Here is a 20,377-nt window from a genome sequence, read left to right as displayed (position 1 = left end):
TGCCCACAAGGGCCTGGGGCAGAGAGACCTGGCCAGGGCTGTAGACCTGGGGCCATGTATTGCTTCCCATCACAGCTAAGCCCCCTCCAGGACTGGTTCTTGTGGCTGTAGTCACCATCCTGTCGCAGTTTCTTCTCTTTGGGGGAGGGCTGTGTTAGGAAATTTTCTGCTTTAAATAATTTATTTTCCTCCAGACCCTGACACTGAGAAAAAGGGGCAAAACACTGATTTCTGATGTGGAAGTGCATGTTGTCTTGTTCATTCTTAGCAGCACAGGAGCAAGCTCTTATTTTGGAAGAAGCTCCAGTGCCTAATTTCCTGACAGCTGATAACAATTTGTCCTTCTGAGCTAAGTACCAGGTCCTGCAAATAATACCTCCCACTCCTGCTGAGCACAGGGGGTCTATTCCTGGGTGCTTAGAGCTGTCCCCCTCGCTCCCGGGGCCTCAGTGTTGCCGGAACTTGGGCCCTAAAAATGTGCCTTTTGCCCGACAAAGACAGGCGTTCTGTCTCCTCCTCGGCCCTCCGGGTGCGGTCGCAGCTGCCCCCCCCTCCTCGTCCGTGGCTGCGTGCGCCCCCGTACCTCCCCTCGCCGAGGGCCCCCCCCTCTCCCGGGGGTCCCCTTGCGCCTCCCGGGGGGGCCCCTCCCTCCCTTGAGCCCCGCGCAGCCACCGGCGGGCCCGCAGGGGGCGCTGCGGCGCGGCTCTTTGTGGCGCGGCGGCGGCGGCGGGGCCGTTCCCGGCGGCGGGGCCGTTCCCGGCGGCGGGGCCGTTCCCAGCCGCGCTGCCTCCCCCGTCCGCCCGCGCCGGGCGCGGGGCATGGCCAGACTCACCGAGGGCGAGGCGAGGAGGCAGCCGCCGCCGCTCCCGCCAGCGCCGCAACCGCCGCGCCCGCCGCGCCGAGCCTCCCCCATGAGCAGCAGCGGCGGCGCGGAGCCCCCCGCGCAGCCCGACAGCATGAAGGATCTGGATGCCATCAAGCTCTTCGTGGGGCAGATCCCGCGCAACCTGGAGGAGAAGGACCTCAAGCCGCTCTTCGAGCAGTTCGGCAAGATCTACGAGCTCACCGTGCTCAAGGACCGCTACACCGGCATGCACAAGGGTGAGCCCGGCCCCGCACGGCACGGCCCGCTCCCTGGGGCGCGCACAAAGGGCGGCGGGTCCCACCGTCCCCTGCCCACCCGGGGTCGGTCCATGCGTGACCCACTGCGACGTGCTGCTTCTGCAACCCCCCGGCGGGGTGCTCGCGCCCCCTGATCCGCTGCCCGGGAAGGGGTCTGCGTCGCGGGCGGGGGTCGGCACCGTGACCCGGGTGGGGTTCGGCGTCGCCGCACCGGCGCCCCACGGAGACCGGCCGTGTCCGCGCAGCCCTCCTGCGCGGGCCCCGGCACCCCGCTGGTAGCCCGGGGCCTTGCGCCCGTGCGTGGGGTGCTGTGACAAAGGCGTCGACGTGCAGAGTGGGGCAGGCTGAGGCTGCTGTGGCAGCCAGGGCTGAGACGGGAGCCCTCGGTGAGTGGCCAGCCATCCTCCCCGGCAGGGATACGGCGCTACAGTTTTAAAATCCATGTAACAAAGAATATCGGCCTCAAATCTAGTGTTGCCCGTGGCGTTTGGGATAGATGCGGGGCCTTTTTGATGATAGCGTGGGATAGATGAAAAAGGACCTTTGGTGGATGCAAAAAAGTTTGAGGAGGCTTGTTTAGCTGCACTTACTGTTGTATTTGAAAGCTGTATTTTGAAAAGCAGTCATATTCAGGATGTCAGCTCTCTTCTGTCGAGCGGTTCTAGCCCACCTCCAGGTGTTTGAGGTCTTGTGATCACCACAGCTTCAGCCATGAATGGGAATTCACAGAGCTGTTTGCTATGAGATCTCAGAGAGTGATCGCAGCACCACTCCCTGGCACACACAGAGCAAGCCTGCAGGGAACCTACAGTAAGTACCTTGAAAGCTGTCAGTGCTCAGTCTGGGCCTCTGTGATCTAAAACGGTTCCTGGTGGAGTCATGTCTCGGTTCACACTGGAAGGAACGTGAGTTGCATTCAGTTCTGAAGCCTCTGATTTCAGATTTAGGAGGAAGGGTAAGAAAACATTTGAGTAGTGTGGCAACTTAAACCGTTCTAGACTGAACAGAGAGGGAAGGGGACAACAGAAAAATAAGTTTATTTTCAAACAAAAGGCCAAATCTAACCCCAACACAAAAGGAAGACACTTCTTCATTGAAGCCTATGGGAGCTGGACTGGCTTGAATTTAGCTGAAGAAGTGTGTCTGGTTGGGACTTCAGAACCAAAATGCCATGTGCCTGTGTGGCTCTGTGTGCAAGGGACCGAGTCCAAACCTACTACCATCTGACAGTGAGTTGCCAAGGTTTCAAACGCAGTGAGAAGGAGAATGGGCCTGAGGCAAGAGGCAATTGCACATTTCATTTCAGTTGACATATTAAGTATAGACTATGTGGTCTGAGGACAGATTCTAGGGATCTGCCACTTAGATATGGAAATTAGAGGGGGCAGCACTGGTATTAGCCAGATCTGTGTGACATCAGCTTGCTGATAAATGCAGGATTCCAGCAGCAAAATAAATATATCCCTCTGTTTTTGATATTTTTGAGCGGATGCAGGTGCTGGTCAGGGGTTGTTGGTGCTCTGTTCTGTCCTGAATAGGCTGTTGAGATGTGTAGGGTCTTGTGGTGGCGATTGTACAGTCATTTCCACACACCTTCAGTTTCCTCTGTCAATCCCCCCTTCCCTGTCCCTCCCCTCTGTTTTGTACAAAGCAAAAGATTGGGATTCCTTTCCTGGTGGCATGGGTTTATATGTAGACCCTCAGCCTGGTTTGGGAATAGGCAGTATACCTCTCCAAAGAAGTCATTCCTCCACAAGGATGTGGTGGGGATTTAGGCTGCATGCAAGAAGGCCAACCTGGCAAGGAACCACTGCTACCATTAGCATCAGCAGATCTGGAGGGTGCCAGACCTGACCCAGAAGGTGCAGCGGCCTCAAGCACTATCACAGGAACCGGCCAGGGCTTCACAGCCCCTCATTCCTGCACCATACAGAAGCCATAATCTTTCTGGGGCAGTTGTAACAGCAGATTCAGTTTTCTCTCCCCATGGTCCCTGATCTGCCACGAGATCCGATTGACAGCTCACATGCAGCTTCCATCTGCTTTTTCCCTTTTTTTCTCTAAATGGGGAGAAGCAGTTGTGTGAGAAGCCAGCACTGCTGGTAAAGCCCAGCAGCTCCTCTTACAATTCCTTGCAGCTTGACATGGAGCTGAGCAGTTGCCTCTGCCCTCAAGGAGGAAGGAAGGGTAGAAAAGGCCTGGCAGGGACAGAAGGGTGTGAATTGGGCTGCAGAATCCAAGAGCCCAAGAGCTAGCTAGGACCATCCTGTACAGTTGCTGAGAACTGATGAATTCAGTGGAGGTGGCGGATCTTACAGGCCTGCTAGAAACATGAGCACCCTTACAAAATGGTTTTGTTAGTGCCTGACTATTTATGTCTCAGAAATCTGACTACTGGTAGTTGATACTGTTCCAGCCTCCTAATATTATTCATTAGGCAGTTTTTCTATTTATGTTAATCACAGATACATTTGCATGCTAATAGCAGTGTTTGTCTTAAAGCTAATATTTTCATGGGAAGAGCAGAGAGGCGTTTGAACAGGCTTTTGGAATGGATCAGGAGAGACCGAGCAGGTACAATCAAGTGGAAATTTTTGGCCTTGTGTTCCAGGATTGGGCAGAAGGCAATTCTTCCATGACTGTCAACTCTGCAGGCAAATTGCAGGGACAGGAGCAGCCCTCTCACAGGGTGTGTGGAGAAGTGTACATTGTGTGGACAGATTGGGTGGCTTTTCCAAAGGTCAAGGAGGCAATAACAACATCAGCCTAACTTACCTCACTGGCAGCTGAGTTTTGACTCAGCTTCTGCAGGCTTGTAGATAAGCTCCCTGCTGACTCCATGCTTCCCCTGCTGAAGTATTTGATGTGATTTCTAATGCTAAGCTGAATCTAGAAGCCGCTTTCTTCTGCAGACTGACAGCCTTTTCTTGCTCAGGGCTTTAGACTGCTGATGTCTGGAGTAATGCTTAAGATCTGAAGGGACTGTAAATCCCAGAGTCAGTGTGTGGCTTGTAGGGATGATCAGGCACAGAATATTTTTTTTTTTTTTTTTTTTTTGCTGCAGTCTCTTGTAAGTGGAACTAGTCTGGGTTCTGCTTACAGGGAGCTAGAAACCTTCCTGGAATCAGTGGGAGTAGGGTGGTGTCACCCAACACCGAGGGGACATACAGATTCTTTTAGGGATCCTTGTCAGAATGATGATGACGCTAAGTCATAGTTACACTTAGAGCTTTATTTTCTTAACAGAATTTTAGTATAGCACAGAATTTATGATTAGAATGTCACAGAATTTCTACAAGCAGAATCACTGTAGTACAGTCTATAAGTAGTATAATACAGAGTTTATAATGTAATACAACTTAACTTATGATTTCACCTTGAACCCTTGCAGATCGGGTCAGATTTTAATACATGGTTTGTTGTATCAATATAACAATCATAATCCAGACTCAAAAAAATCATACAGAAGAGGAGTCACTCAGTCCTCAGAGGAAGCAGATGATGGTGGGGTGTCCGGGGTCATGGCTCTCGCTGTCCAGCAGCAGCTCCGGTCCAAGTTCCCCCATTTACGACTTGTAATGGCTTGATTTTGTAGACAGTGCTCTGGGTGCTGTTATGCTTCCCTGTTCTGTGACTGGATCATCAACACCACCTGGTTGGCCAGGTGCTTGGGACCTTCAAGGGCAGCACTTTTTAACACCATGTCTCAGCAGGCATAACTGACTTGGTGTTAGAAGTGCCTAAAAGGGCATAAGCGTGTCGACCTGAGTTTGCTGTTAACTAAAGCAGGAAATGTGAAAGTGAGAAAAAGTAGTGAGAGTGATGGGTCCCTTTGCACCTTTGTGGACATCTCTGCACTGTTGAGTGGATCCCTGGGTGACTGTCAGGCTCAAAGTTTTAGCAGCCTGAAAAACCCATGAAAGACATGGTAAGCAGGGTCCTGTCACAGCATGGAAGCCCTTCCTAGCTGGGAAAATGTGGCTTTCCATGACCCACTGGTATTTCTGTAAGCTTCAGGCACCTGGGTGAAGGCAGGGGACAAAGGAAGGCTGTGGAAAATGCCTGGTGCTTCACTTGCTGCATCCTGAGGAGCAGCTGAAGAGTTAGTTTACAAGAAATAATGTCTCTTTAGGAAGGAAGATTCTTTTTCCCAAATAACTTTTTACACAATTAGGCTTAGAGTGTAGTGTTTCTGCAAAGCCCTTTTCTGTATTTCTGACCAAGACACTGCAGAGAGAATAGAATTGACTCCTGCATCCTACCTCCAAAACATCTGTCTGTGGAGGACTGTAATCATGTTTTCTAAAGGAAGTAGCTGACCGCTTTAGCTCCCTACTTTCCGTAGCCAGTACAGCCTCTCAGATTCCTGCCATTTGGGAAGCAGAAATTAGATGAAATGAATGAGCTGAATGTCCTGAAAGCTTAGAGACGTGGAGAGCTCAGGGATGGAGCAGGGGACAGGGCTGTCTTGCACCCACAGGCTTTCTTGTCCTAGTCCAGCCTAGACACAGCCTGTTGTTAGAGGCTGCCCAAGTGCTGTTTCAAGCTACAGTGAAGGAAGGGAGTACAAGCTGGCTACTGTTGAGCAAATATCCATATACTTGAAAAGCAGACCAGCAGCAAGGATTGCCATGGGAGTGAAGCAGGAAGTTTGAGTGAGGCGTCTTCAGGTTCCATGGCTGCAGGATACTTCTGTCTTCAGAGGCTGCTACCCGTTGGTACAGATACCTGAGCACCTGAAAGATAAATGGTATTTTGGGCTGCCTTTGCTGTAAGGAAGAGAAGGACCAGAGGGCTCTAGGGTGGAGATTCATGGCACTTTTTTGGGTTGGAGCTGTTGAATGTAGGTGTTGCTGGGCTTTACAAATCCCTGATCTGGAATGATAACAGTACCTTGCAAAATAACTCTTTATCCCTGTGTGAGGAGTGTCTCTCATGTATCCCCACTAAATGGTACACCTTTGTCCAATCCTCATTTTATTATTGTTCTCCCATGGGCTGAGGTTTTTGAGACTGTCACTGTGAATTACCTCAGTTTTGATGTTCCTGAGCACTAGAATTGTGACTCAGCGGACTGGGTTTGAGTGTTTAATTCAGCAGGTAGTTTCATGTAGACTTACTCCTCTCCTAGTCTTAGTTTTCTTAGGTTTGATGGCTAATTCTTCTGAGGCAAGGATGGTGTCTTCATTGCATGCGGACTTGGTACCAATGCATTGAAGCTCTCAGTGGAATAATGTCCTTATTCCCAACTCCTGACTTCAGAGTTTTGTGTGCTAAACTTGACTCCAATTCTCTTAGAATAGATCCTGTGTGACTTGCAAAGTAGCAAACTGGAGCAGCAGGTGGAATCAGGCAAGCATCTGTCTTTGGGACTTTGGTGACCAGGCCTCTAAATCTGTTAGAAATAGGGTTTAGGGTCTCTGGTTATACAGGTGCTTTTGGGGCTTTTCCTGATGCTTGACATCACAGCATCTGTGAGGGGAGAGCGAAAGCAAAGAGGTGCTTCCTCCCACCCACCCAGTAGAGCTAGTTGCTTTTGCCGTGAGAAGTGAAGGTTACCTGCATGCTTACTGGCCTCACTGCATTTGTTAAATTATTTGGTGATCCCCATCTGGCCTTGGTACAGCATTCTCAGTTCAAAACCTGGGCAATAAGGAGCTTTAATTACCTGTTAGAGATATCTAATACTTGTGTGCTGTTTGTGGAGAGTTTTTTTCCCCTAGCAAGAGCTGTAAGAACAGATGTGATTTGCCTAGCTGCAGCGACTTACTGGAGTTAGGATGGAAGGACAGCATAATGCCATGAGTTGGGATTGTCCTGAGCAGCTGGCTTCTGCATGACCTAAAAGTGTTGTGTACCATGCAGTCACTTTGGGATGGAGGGGAGAAACCCAGACAGTCCCTGTCCTGTATCCACCTTTGGATCCATGGAGAGCTGAAGTGGCTTTGGAGTACCCAAAGCCAGGCACAAGAAGGTGGGGACAAAAGAAAGGGCCTCTGTTTGTGCCATAACAATGCATCTGCAGCCCCAGCACAGTAATATAGACATGGACATTTAGCAACAAGCTGAAGGGACATGTCCTCCCTTTGCTTAGGATGTGAAATGCCACTGCAAATAGGAGGGGGATACCTGAGGGAGTCAGATGCATTCTGATGTTTCAGTTTCTTCTCCAGTGCTTTGCCTATCCTCATCTGAAACAACTCAAGTGATGGAGCTCCAGGCACTTCCCTGGGAAGATCATTCCACAGTCTACTAAATCTCTTTCTGCTAGGAAATGCTTATTGATAACCAGCCAAATTTTTCCTTTGCTTAGTTTCATTTGATTATTCTTAGTATCAGAGCACCCAGAGATGATCCCTCTTTTTCCTGGAAGGGCTACAATTCCTCCCTTGGCTTCAGTGTTAGGCCAAGACGTTGAGTCAAATCTTGACTAAGAATGTCAGGATCTGGCCCTTTCTGTGTTCTTTCTATCTTGCTTCTAAGTTGGCTCTCACAGAATGTATTATGCTTCGCTGTTCTCTGTATTTCCCTTGTCATGCATATGTATATTTGTTTGTGTTGTGTACATTGTATGGATGTATGTATGGCACAGAAAGCTAGGCCTCTCCTGTAGCTTTCCATGATTCCATGAATCTGGATCATGGAGCTTTCATATGAGCCTAAACTCCCAGATGCTTTTCCTCTTTTCTTGTGTGTGTGTGTGTTTTTTTTTTTTTTTTTTCCTTTTTAAATCAGTAATCATACTGGTCCTTGCATCTCCTCTGATCCTTCTGTTTTGGGCTGTTTCTCCCACAGGCAAGTTAGCTTGCATTTTGCTTTCCTGTTGTTTCTCACCTTGTTCAACACCTGTTTCAAACCTAGTTGATTCACTAGGGCCCTTTTCCATGAGTTCAAGAGACCTTGGATGGGGCCTGCAAGTCCTTTAATGTTGTTTCTTTGTCTTTTTCACTAGAGTCTTCAACACATCCAAATTACATAACATTTGCACCTTTAATTAGCAAGCCTTTCTCTCTGCCCTCCCTCCCCACCCCCTGCCCTGTAAAAAAAGTCAGGTCTCACACAAGGGCTGTTCTTTCTTCTGTACCTCAGCAGAAATGTTGGGATGGAGGTTTGATGAAACAGGGCAGCATTTGTAGTTCTTGTCCTACACTCACCTGCTGTGTCCAAAGAGGAACATTGTGTTGATGTGCATCTGCAACTGCATGTCTTAACTTGACACTTGCTGTATCCACTGCAGGTTGTGCGTTCCTCACATACTGTGCCAGAGATTCTGCCATCAAAGCCCAGACAGCACTGCACGAACAGAAGACTTTGCCAGGGGTAAGTCCCAGTGAATTGTGCCTGGAGCTCATGCCATGGGCAAGCAAATGGGGTATTGTCAGTAGAGGCAGTGAGGGTGAGAAGTGGCTTAGATTAATTTTCCTCCTTGTGAAAGAGAAATGTGGTTTGGTTACAACAGGGGTGTGTGAGCCAAAGCACAGTGCTGTTCTTCACAGAGCTGCTGCTCTTTTCTCCACTTTGCCAAGGCTGCCCCATGTAACTCCAGCCAAGCCTATTTCTGTGCTCCTCTTTGGTCTCTGTGGTGTGACATGACATCTTCAGCTATCTGTCCCTATTACTAGGGAGCTGTGGGCTTTTGGGTGAAGTGTGTGGGGTCAGCATCCACTCCTAGTCTGCCGTTGACTTCCAGAGTGTCTGGACAATTTGTTGCGTGGGTCTGTGCAGGACCCAAAATGACTTCTAGTGCAGTGGCTGAGTTGGATCAGCTTCTCAGAAAAAAACCCAAGCCCATTTGCTGCATCCCATTGTTTAGAAGGGAAATGGGTTATATAGGTGAGACTAAAACTGCTGAACTAGCTATGGGTCTGTTCCTGGGTCCTGCTCTCTCCACAGCTGGTATTGGGAACAAAGTGCAGTAGAGACCTCAGGAGGCTAGGCATTGTGGAACAGGTCCCTCCTTGCAGGGAAGTCCTCTGCCTCCCTGGGACCTGCTGATGAGCTGAAAGGAGTTCTGAATTGTTGCCACTCCCATTTTGGTATGATTTGAGAGCTTTGACTGGGCAGTTCCCTTGCTGTGCGGAGGGGTTGTCTCACATGTTGGAAGGATTTGTTTGTAGGTGAGTAGGTGGAGGAGCTGAGTACTTATAGACAGAAGCTCACAGGAGGCCCTGAGTGCTCCAGGCAACAGAATAATTAATGTAAACCAAGGATCTCTGGAGAGGTGTTAGGAATTCTTAACCATAACATTTCCTCTTTAACCCATACAGGTCCAAATAGCTTCCCTCACCTCTCAGCTCCCCTCAAGACCTCTACATGCACGCATCCTTTTCCATATTTATTTACTTGTGCTCCCTTTTTGTATGGGCCTGTGTTGGCATTTGAGGGCTGAAAAATGCATGTAACAATTACCACTTAATATGATCTTTACTGTTTCAGGTTCTCTCAGGGCAGCAAGGGGTAAGAGTGCAGATAACCAGGTGCTCAAATACTGTTTTAGTTAATTTTGTGTGAAGGGAAAAGGTCAGCCTTTCAGGCTAAAGCAATGTAATCTGTGTGTGTTGGTCCAGGGCAGAATTGACAGAGTTTGTAAGAAAAAGTCAAAGGATGGAGAAGCAGTTGTGATGAGTCATGGTACAGTACTGTAACACAGTGGAGAAGACAGACATGTCTCTACCTAGTACCTGCAGGGGGACTCTGAGAGGTTATTCATTTGAGGCTTGGTGGATTCAAGGCAATCTCAATTTTGCCGCAGTTCTACACTGGGAATTTGTTGCATGCTTCACTATGTTCTCTACTGATTGTGCTCTCGGTGGTTATAGAGTGCTGAATGTAGTATTTAAAGCAGCAATTTATCTGTGGTGTAGTGATTTAAAGGCTTTTTATGTTAAGGGAGGTGTAAGAAATTGCTTGGGAACAGTAAGAAATCTGTGCTAGCTGAATACTTTCAAACATGTTTGTCTGGAGACAGTTAATGAGCAATGTGGTGTAATTAAGCTTCAGGATTAAGATAAAGATGAGCTCTGCTGCATTTGGAACTGTATGTTTTCAGACTGGCAATACACCACTTCATCACATTTAGTTTCTTTTTTGGAAAGTCCCTCAATGACCAAGATGGTGTGATTCTCTCTCCTTGGTCATTTTGGTGGTCATTTAGAGATGGTTACTACCAGAACAGAACAGACCTCCATCCCAATGTGCATAGAGTTGGTATTGGCATGGATGTGTGCTGAGTGGCCTGAGGTAGCTTTCAGCCCCATTTTCTTAGCCTGATTTGCTTGTGTCTGTATAGTATTACCCAGCCCACTGACCCAACTGATCACAGAGAATACTCTGGAAATGAGTATCAGGCAGGAATGCTAGGTAACTGATTGTTTCCCTATTTTGGGAGCAAGGCCGTGAAATTTCATCTCTGTGCATTCACATCTAGATCATCTTCTGATGAACTCTGTGGCAAAGCCTCTCACCAGAAATATAATGAAGACCCTAGCGTAGGACAGAACAGAATGTACTAGACCACGCTGCTGGGATTTCAGTAAATGGGCCATAGTCTGGTAAACAAGCAATTTTTTTTTGTTGTTGTTGTTCATTTTACACATTTACTATCTCTTTATTGCACATAGCAGTAGCAGGAAGACATTTTAAGAGTGTATGTCATCAGTGGAGGGTGACGCAAACTGACATCCATATGCATGAGCAAGCATCAGCATGTTTAGAGACAGCAAGGGATCAAACTGGCATGGAAAGGATTTAGTTGGTAATCCTACACTTGACATTGTATTGCAAAGCAACCACAGATGCCACAAGTACCCAAGTACCTTCCTTTGTTGGTCTCGGTGCAGAGACTAGTGGTTGATCTCAACAGTTCATAAACCTGAATAGAGGCAAATGGATTTCTTAGTCTAGTCTGAGAGTTTGGTAAGGACAGACTTAAGGAAAAGCTTTGATACAATTTCTGATAGGTCCTTAGGCTGTGATCAGGCAGCTGGAGCAGCGCTACTGGGTAGGTGTGTGTCCACAGAGGTATTACTTAGGCCCTTCGGGTCTGACGCTAGTGATGTCAGCCCATCTCAGAATGCTGCCACGTTGTTCCTGCAAGGCCATACCTGCAGTGTAGCTTTCCTGAGGTTTTATATTTATATTGTAGGTTTTCCACCTAAGTCAATAGGAATCACCATAGTCTCTGTTTGGTTTTATGGCATTTCTGGCAAGTTCTCTTTTTGGAAGACTAAAATTCCTGTTTATTTTTAGATTGAGAGCTGTTGGATGTATGGTAGCTAAATAGAATTTAAACTCAGAAAAGCTTATTTTTTTGTCAGTAAGGCTTAGCATCTTTTTCTGGAGGTAGACAGATTTTTGGCTTTCACACCCTTTTCTAAGGGCTCGTGTGCTCAGGGTGTAAAGAAAGAAGACTGTCAGCTGTATATTGTATTATCTAAAAAGCTTACCAGCTTTCAGAGCTGATGAATTGCTATCAGTGCAGTTGGGAAGTAACAAATGCATGAGTCTTCCTTTGGGGGAGGAAGGATGGAGCTTGCTAGAACAGAGAGGTAAAGTGCATTCTCAGTGAATTAGCAGAAGTGTCTGATCACCCAGGCTTGCTAAGGGCTTAAAAGGATGCCAAATGTGTACGTCCTTGCTGTCATCCGGGGTGGGCAGGAAGAATACCCTGCCTTGTGGCTGTGTGGGTACGGAGCCTGTTTCCACACATTGTGGTGTGGGCCTACAGATGTGGACCACAACCTGTGAACCTCAGCACAGCCAGAGCGCTGGCACACAGTAAGACAGGTTTGCCCATCACCCTGATCTGTATACATAACAAGCAGGAAGCATATCACACCTTGCTGACAGTGGCACATGCTGTGTGGTATGTAGACAGTGCCAGCATCGTGGCCAGCTCTCTGCCCAGCACCACCTCCTAGCCAGCCTGACACACTCCTACTCTGTGCTCTGCACAGTACTTTTTGTGTCCTGCATGTGCAAAGATCCATGTTCCCCAGTTTTGCTCCCTGAAGAAAGGCTGGGGAGCTGCACAGTTACGTCCAACTCAGTCCCAGTGAAGCAGTTTGATGGGCTCCAAAGACTCAACAGAGATGGAGACAGATCTGCCTGAGGAACAAAATAGAAACCAGCTCCCTTTGTGGCCTGAGTCCACAGGGCTTGGGGAAAGGCACACAACCCATGGAGGCTGAACAGAGGCAAAATCTTTGGCTATGAAAAGCAGAGAGGGAATCAAGTCCTTACACTTGTTTCTGAATCTAGTGTCCTCTTTCGTTGCCAGCCAGCCTAGCAGTGCAGCGTTTCACCTTCTCCCTGCTCCCTGGCACATTCCTCCCTGGCTCAGTGAAACAGTATTATATCTCAATAACCCATGCCTTTGATTCGTGATTGTGCCTTCACTTTGCTGAGTTCTGAAAGGAATTGGAGAGGTTATTAATGACACGCAGTGATCACACACCAAGTTAAAGCCTCTCGCTAAGTGAAATTTGAGGGAAAAGCAGCCAGCTTTTCAATATTTCGCAGAAACGCTTTGTGTCTCTTTTCATTTGCAGCCAGACAGTTGCAAATTACATAAAATTGCTCCTGAAGAAGAAGGGGAAGAAGAATAGAGGGAGGAAGTGAAGGGGGGAGGTTTAAAAAAGTAATTCTTCTGGCAAGGTACAGTTACAGTTTTATTTCTATGCAGAACAAAGAAGGGCTTGCTGAAAGATAGGCAAGTAAGTGGCAGAAATTGGTATTGATCCAAGCTGGGAATATGGGCAGTTTAAGAGCAGTGATGGGGGTACTGAAATGTGGCTACATCAGGGGGAGAACTCATGGATGCAGTGGGAACGCAGGGACACAGGAATGGAAAATTACAGAGAGCAGCAGCATTAGAGCAGAGAGAGACTCTGGGAACGCACCAGGGGTTGAGATGCTGCAGCACTAACTCAGATGGTTGGGCACAAGGATTAATGCAGAGACCCAGCAGAGCCTGAGCAGAGGGCATCCCTGTAGGCAAGCTGTCTCCTGTGCTTCCAGGAGCAAGGGCTCACCATGGGCCATCTGTCAGGGTCCACAGCCCATGATGATATAAGGGAACGCAGATGACTGGAAGGGTTTTGGTAGAGGTCAAAGCATCTCATTCTCCCCTCTCTTTTGTACAAGTACTGGTGTGAAGCCAGCCCGGACCAGTATTTCTGAGTTTCTTCATGTGAACATTACAGGATATTGCAGCTGGCAAAGCTGGGAGAACACTCTGGTGAGTGGAGTAGGGGGCATGAACATTTGGTTGGGGGCTGAAGCTAGACTCCAGTCGTTGATCTCTGAGGTGGCCTCTGCAGTTTGAACCTTTGGGCAGGGCAGGGTGGAGAGGTTTTTCCTGTGTCCATCCTGAAGGTTTGATAGAAAATATCAGCAAATACATGAGAGCCATGCAACATTATCAGTAGAAGGTAGCAATACTGAGAGCATGTCAAAGCTGTCTCATTGAAATGGCAGCAGCACCAGGACATGAACTTGGGCTAAAGCAGCCCCTGGGCAAGGAGCAACAGAAGTGCCTGTTCGCTGCAGAAAGAATTGCAGATGCTTGTGCTGGTGGGGGTTTGGCTTAAGGGGCTGAGAACTAGCAGTGAGGCAAGGCAGCAGCCCTACGAAATACATACCCTGAAGAGGCAAGGGAAGAACAAGCTGCCAAGGCAAACATTGGCTCCTGCTGCCCAAGGAATTGGAAGGATCATGAAATTAAATATTAGCATCCGTTCCCACATGCTGACCAAATGCACACATGCAGGCTCTGTCCTATGCACAAGGGGCCTCCCTTTCTTCCTAGAACTTGCTGCCCTTTGCACAACTGGGCACTCACATCTCCTTGTAGCACAGAGTTTAGACTTTTGTCTCCCAGAGCTGTCATGTTTCCTGGTGAGCTCACCTGTGCTCGTGAAGACACACACATACACACACCTGCGCACCAGCCCACACAGACATTCATCTTTGCAAAGACACCCACGCTCCTGAGCGTGACTCTTCATTCCCATCTCCTCAGGGTCATTTCGTATGTGTGCATGCACACAAGTGTTTGTGTATCTGGGTATAGAATCACAAAATAATTTATGTTGGAAGAGACTTCTGGGGTCTCTGGTCAAACCCAACTCAGAGCAGGGCTAACTACATCAGATCACTGAGGACCTTCTCCACCTGAGTTTTGAATATCTCCAGGGAGATTCCTGCAATCACTCTGGGCCTCTCTTTCAGTCTGTGAGCACCTGCAAACTGAAATAGTTCAACTAATATCAGCCATAACTTTTGTTGTTGAGCCCAGAAAAGAGATGGCTCAGGGGGTTCTTATGGCAGCACTGGAAAGTGGGCCCATTTTCAGTGGATTTTCTCATAGGCACGTTGTTATTGCAGGAGGCTTTGCACTGCTTGGACCTGTGATGGTTGCCATGGGAACTGGTGCACTCTGCCTGTGTGCAGCAGCCGGGGTGGAAGGTCCCTGCTGCTGTCTGCTTGGTCCTGTTTGCAGCCACCAAAGTGTGTTAAATTAGCAGAGACCTCTTTCCCCAGCCACTGTAATGAACCTGCCGGGGGGGGGGGGGAGGGGGGGCAAGAGCGGAGGCATGGCTGCATTGAAGAACTGCCAGTACCTGCAGCTGTCAGGCCCAGACCAACCACAGCATGTTAACCTTCCAGCACGTTCATAAGAGGCCTGTGCAAGCTTTCTGTAGACCTGTCTGTGTCTGTTGGCCAAGGCCTCCTGTGCCCCTTGTTCTGCCCTTTGCCAGTTTGCTGAGGTACTCGGAGGCTCCCACTTGTGCATGGAGAAGCACCTGAGTGTGTTCAGTGGACCAGATGTCCAGTGAAGCAGGGTCAGTGGTGCACCACTGAACGTGGGAAGATGGATGTTGGATGTCTTCTCCAAACAGCCTGACAGAAAGATGAAAGCCAGGTGAGTGTGGCAGTGCTCCCAGCTTTCCCCTCTGCAGCTTTCTTGCACTTGCTTAGAGTAACACGGTGACCCATTTCATAGCATCGTAAGCCTGCTAAGCACTTTCTACCTTACTTTGAACTGGGAGCAGGTCCTGTGATTAGGGCCTCCTTGGGCAAGTTGAAGATGACAAGACCCTGTCTCTGCTGAAGCAAGATCCTGCAACTGGCACACGGCTATGGACCTGAGCACCAAGCTGTGCTTGGCTTTTCAGGCCCATGGCTTTCTGGTGGCCAGAATGATCTCTTGTGGTTTTGACATACTTGCTAGAAGAGCTTTTGGGATTTTCAGTTCCATCAGCCCTGTCTTGCAAGAGTGGGGAGGAGGAGGAGGAAGTTTGGGGCCAAATACTGCTATTCTTTACACTGCTGAAAAGCTTCCTTGAAACCAGAAAGGTACTTGCCTGAATTTGGCTCGGGATTTTTCTTCCAGTTGCCTCTGGGGGAAACTTGTTGTCCTAGCACCTCTAGAAAAGGATCTGAGAAAGCTGGCACTTTCCTCTTCTCACCTAAAAGCTCCTTTGACCTCCAGTAGGTCACAAGTGACAAGAAGAGATCAGGGCAACAGGGAAGATTGTCTAAGGTCCTTGATGCAGTGCCCTGTGGTGCACTGAAACATCAAGGAAGGAGCCCTATGAGGACACACTGACCATGGAGTCCTGAGAGACTGCACTTAAATGTGTCCGCCAAACAGTCATGTACATGATAGGGGCTGTAATTGGTATGTTGGGCTAGCCTCCCTGCTGGTTGTCTGATGTTAATGCACAATAATGGTGCTGTCACTTCCATAGAGATACCAGGGAGATCGGGAAGCTTTCTGAGTCATGGCAGTAAGTTGCTTGCCTTCCTCCCGGAGCAGTACAAACTACAGTGGGAACAAGTCTGACTGTGTTAAGGGAGAAGGAACACAGTGCAGCAGAGAATCCAAGAGACAAAGCAGCCAGTCCATATGTGTTGTGGCCCCTGTGCTGCTTGGATGACTGCTTGCTTATTCCTGCATGTGCTCATCTTTGGTGGGAAATGGGGGATAACTTCCCTGTTCTGCCTGATTTGCCCTCTGTGCTGGGGGTAGGGTAAATACCTCCCAAAGAAACTTGTGAAAGAATTTGGAGTTTGAGTCTTCTTCTTGGTGACATAAAGAAGTTGGGTGAAGTCTTTCAACAGTCTTCCTTGCTCATGCAAAAAGAGAGCCTCAGACATGCAGACAGGAGCTGTGTGGTTTGAACTTGACTTTGCATCCTGCTTCTGCCACAGAATTCCTGCATGACATTCATCATCATGTGCCTTGATTCCTCCACCTGAAACACAGTACTCATAATTATCCTTGTCTCTTTCATAATGGGATTGAATGGGGTGAATTCATAAGCAGCCTTTAGAGCGGTGGTGGAATGGTGCTTGGTGCTAATGTTGCTCATGTTTCTGTGCAAGACAGCTCCCCTTTCTCAGGGGAGGATGGTTCTTCTGGACAGGACTGAGGTACACTGAAATGTCAGTGGAAAGGTGCAAGCAGGAGACTTGAGCACTGAGACTGGCACCAATCCATCACTGCTTGCATTCCCAACCAGAAACAGAATCCAAATGAGCAAATCGGCATTTAGATTTATGTGCTCTGCACAGCTAGAAATGGTTGTGATCACTCAGGCAGAGTATTTTTAACTGGCCAGAAGAGGACCAGCCCACAATTTGCAAAGCCTGAGAGCCCAGGACCTAATTCTGCCAATGGCCTCGGATGCCTTTTGGTTTCTGATGTCCCAGAGGAGACAGTCTGGGTTGTTTCATGCTCTCTGCCTCTCACCCTCTTAACACTATGAGGTTCCCCTGCTTTGCACCTGAGGGGCTATTTTACATCACTTACTCCTAATTAATAGAGAGGCTTGCCCTGCTGTCTCAGGGGGAATTCTCCCTCCATCCAGCTTTTGCAGTTTGAAAGCTGAGGAAGCAAGAGCTAGGGGGTCACTGCTCTTCCTTGGAAAACATGGCTACTGGATTGCTGAAATGACAGCTTATGCTGGTCTTTGATGTAAATGTGGGGAGCTAGTTCACCTCCAGAAGGGTTGTTTTGGGGTGTGGTGAGAAAAATGGTACATTTTGGCCTTGGTGAAACCAACAGCAAAGCTTCCTCTGACTTTATCAGGGCCAGGAATTTTGCTTATATCCTTGATTTCAAGATTGCTACAAGGGTGGGGGAGCATTTCCTTGAAATCAGGGAGGAGGCTCAAGAAAAGTACAGTTCCCTGTGCTGACCAGATGCTGTGGATGGTGTGGGATGTAATAGACACTTGCCAGCAAGGCTTCTCACCTCTGCCTTCTCTAGAAACCTCAGGGCTCCTCTGGGTTGCAGTGACTCTTACCTCCAGCTGTCTCCCCATTGCTCCCTGAGAGCTATGCCAGAAATGTGACTGCTGTGCTTTGTAGCATGTAAGACTCTAGTGGTCAGTATAGCTTCGTGCCCCCATCAGGCTGGCCAGTTGCTTCCCACCAGTAACCTCAAAGAAAGCAAGCTAACAAGGGCTGTGTGCTTGTGAGGAGGAGAGTGATGCAGAGAGAAACATCTGTGAGAGCTGTGGAGGGTAAGCATGGCTGTGTTTGGAAAGGGAAGGTGTGCATCCAGACAGGAGGGTAGATATGGCTTCAGAAGGTTTCTTGAGTGCAGTGGGTCATGGAGCTGACAGCTCTTAGTCTGTCATTAGCAACAGGTAAGGAGGACTGCGAAGTGCAGGGGTGGGGAACATTTGGCCTGTAGTAGCCTGACAGCATATGCTAAATGTTAATGTGATATTCTTCAGAAATGGAGAATAATAACACTGAGCTGAGTAATTTAATGAGGAAAATAACGCTCAGCTAGTGAGGCAGGCACAGACTCATAAATTGTTTGCTGAAGTTCTCCATGCTGCATGTGTGTTCACATATGTTTGTGTTCTTGTGTGCATGTTCATCTTCTGTGCACGTGCATTTACTTGTCACTTGGAATTTAAGGCAGGCACATCCTGACTGTTGGATTCTGGGCCCAGCTGGGCATGTACAAATATGGCTTGCTTAGTCAGGTGTGTTCTCTGATAACTGTGCAGCCTGCGATGATGACTGGAGGCCAGAAGAATTTGTACTTCCAGAGTTTGCTGTTCAAGCCAGAAGCATGCCCTGCTGTCCTGTTACTCTCTCCCTCAAATGGAAGGGGTAAAGCTTGACCATCCTTTCTGTGCATTGGGTTTGTGTAGGGGACAGAGCAATTTGTCTGAGACCTGTACACAAAGTTAAGGACCCCACAGAGACACTTCTTAAGGCCTTGCGACCTATGTTGTTGAGTTAAAGTAGCTGTGGACTCTCTTTGCATTTGTAGGCTCACTCCTCTGCTTGAGAGGATTTTGTTATTTTATTCACCTTTCATGGCAACATGGTACTTAGAAGGTGTAGAGTGGTGTTGTCCTGTTGTGGAAGCCTCTGGGTGTCCAGTTCTCTGCAAGGAGGACCATGCCTGCCTCTGCCTCAGTTAGACGACCTCCCATTTCAGGAAGCAGCAGGCAGAGAATCCTGCTGCTTTTCTCCCAAGCCTCAGCATCTGGACAAATTTATTGTATCTTGTTTTCTTTTCTTTACCCACATCTTCCACAGCAGATGAAGACCTACCCAGAGACCAGACCTCAGATTAGTGGTTGACTCTCAAAAGTCACTGGAGCTGGAAAGGTCTCTGGAAATGGGCAGCCCTTGGCTGAGGGTTTGGTTTGACATTGGCAGAGGGTGAGTCTCCCTGTGCCCTGCCAGAGTGCTGTATCAAGTAGGCAAGAGAGAAGCTGCCACCACAGCTGTGGAGTGCAGAGCAGCCCACATGTTTGATCTAATCCTAGGCAGCCCTGCTTCCTCTTGTGGTTGCAGCCAGATGCTGCTTCCAGACTTGCACCATTGCTAACCCACATCATTGTGCTGGCGTCAGTGCTGGCACCTCTGTGGCCAGTGCTGTCTTGCAGGCATTGTGCCATGGCCCTGCTGTGGTCATGTCACCCCACTGTGGGTATGTGACCCTGTGAGGTGCACTTCCCCATGGCAGGCAGGTTTAGTAGGGCCAGCCACGGCTCACTGTCCCAGGGGCAGGCCTTGCAGTACACTCTTGGCTGCTTAGAAGTCCATGGGATGAGGGGAAGGAAAGGGATGGACAGATGGGCAGAGGGGGGCCTCCTCCCCAGAGATGATATCAAAATGTCTCTTTTGTGCAAAGCAGAGGGAATGCCCCCAAGAGCTGGTTTCCATGGCAACCACAAATGTCAGGTTCCATGTGGTGAATAACAGTTTCCATGACAACACCTCCTTTACCCTAGGTTCTGAGAGCTGGAGTGACAGCCCTGTTGGGGGAGGGGATAGGGAGATGTCCCCAGGTACTTAGCCCCCTCCCTTGCCTCCCCCATCCTTTTCAGCTCCTTGTCCCAAGCCCTCAGCTTCAGAATCCCTGGGTGGGTCCATGCTCACGTGGGAGTGTGATGCTCTGGCATCCCTTCCTCCCTCCCTTCCCCTAAATGGACTTGCTCCTTACAGAAACTGAGATTTGAGTCTGTCCCTCCATCTCCCTCCCCATCTGTTTAACTTAATCCTGGTTTTACATCCTGGGTAGAAACAAATCTATTTCTCAGTGCTGTGGGAGCAGTGGGGAGAGAGGTGGCCAGTTGCCCCTCCTGGCTCCACACCGAGCCCTTTCTTCCAAGCACACATCTGGGCTGCCTGCCCTCTCCCACCCAGCCTGCTGCCGAAACACCCCCAGCCTCAGCTTGCAGAGGGCATATTGCCAGAGGCTGTGAGCAGTGATAGGAGCTGCTGCCTCTCAGCAAGGAAATCTGAGGCTTTCTGGAGCAACGTCTGCCTGCATCTTTCCGAGCCCCTGTCCCACATCCCATTCAGCTCACGAGATGCCTGGTCCTTGGCACTTCATGGGGGAGCAGCAGCCCAGAGGCTGGTGGGTGCCAGTGCTGCACCTGCTGGGGCCACATGGCAGCACAGCAGGATGTTAGTAGCTCTGCAAATCCATGCAGCTGATCAAGAGAGGGAAAGGGACCCTCAGCCTTTCCCTCTCCTCCAATTGACACAGCAAGTCCTGAGAAATGGAGTTGGAGTTGGCACTGCTGCCTAATGAGGTGTAGCATGGCAGCAGCTTCGTCTTCCTTTGGGGAGCTGCCAGCTAGTCTCTGGCTTTGCCAAACAGCCCCATATCACTCCTTGAGGCAAAGATGGGATTGCTTGGGGCTGCTCCCAGCTTCTGCTCATCCTGCCTGACATCCACCAGTCAGTGGAAGCCAGCTCACAGCCCCCA

General features: G+C 49.0%; 1 protein-coding gene across 9 annotated transcripts in view; it reads left to right on the top strand.

Moving 5' to 3' along the window:
- The first annotated feature begins 727 nt into the window (after positions 1–727).
- CELF5 (CUGBP Elav-like family member 5) overlaps positions 728–20,377 on the top strand; it is a 41,860-nt gene continuing 22,210 nt past the window's right edge. For all 9 annotated transcript variants that reach the window (XM_042794792.1, XM_042794788.1, XM_042794789.1 and 6 more), the window contains exons 1-2: positions 728–1,101; positions 8,360–8,442. In XM_042794792.1, the coding sequence (XP_042650726.1) occupies positions 819–1,101; positions 8,360–8,442 (366 nt within the window). In that variant the 5' untranslated portion in view covers positions 728–818. The remainder of the gene's footprint in view (positions 1,102–8,359; positions 8,443–20,377) is intronic.

The sequence above is a fragment of the Tyto alba genome, unplaced genomic scaffold (assembly GCF_018691265.1).
Source record: "Tyto alba isolate M040663 unplaced genomic scaffold, T.alba_DEE_v4.0 Super-Scaffold_20000042, whole genome shotgun sequence".
In the NCBI taxonomy this organism is placed as follows: domain Eukaryota; kingdom Metazoa; phylum Chordata; class Aves; order Strigiformes; family Tytonidae; genus Tyto; species Tyto alba.
The sequence above is the reverse complement of the archived record's forward strand: the minus strand, read 5'-3'. Positions and strand labels throughout refer to the sequence as shown.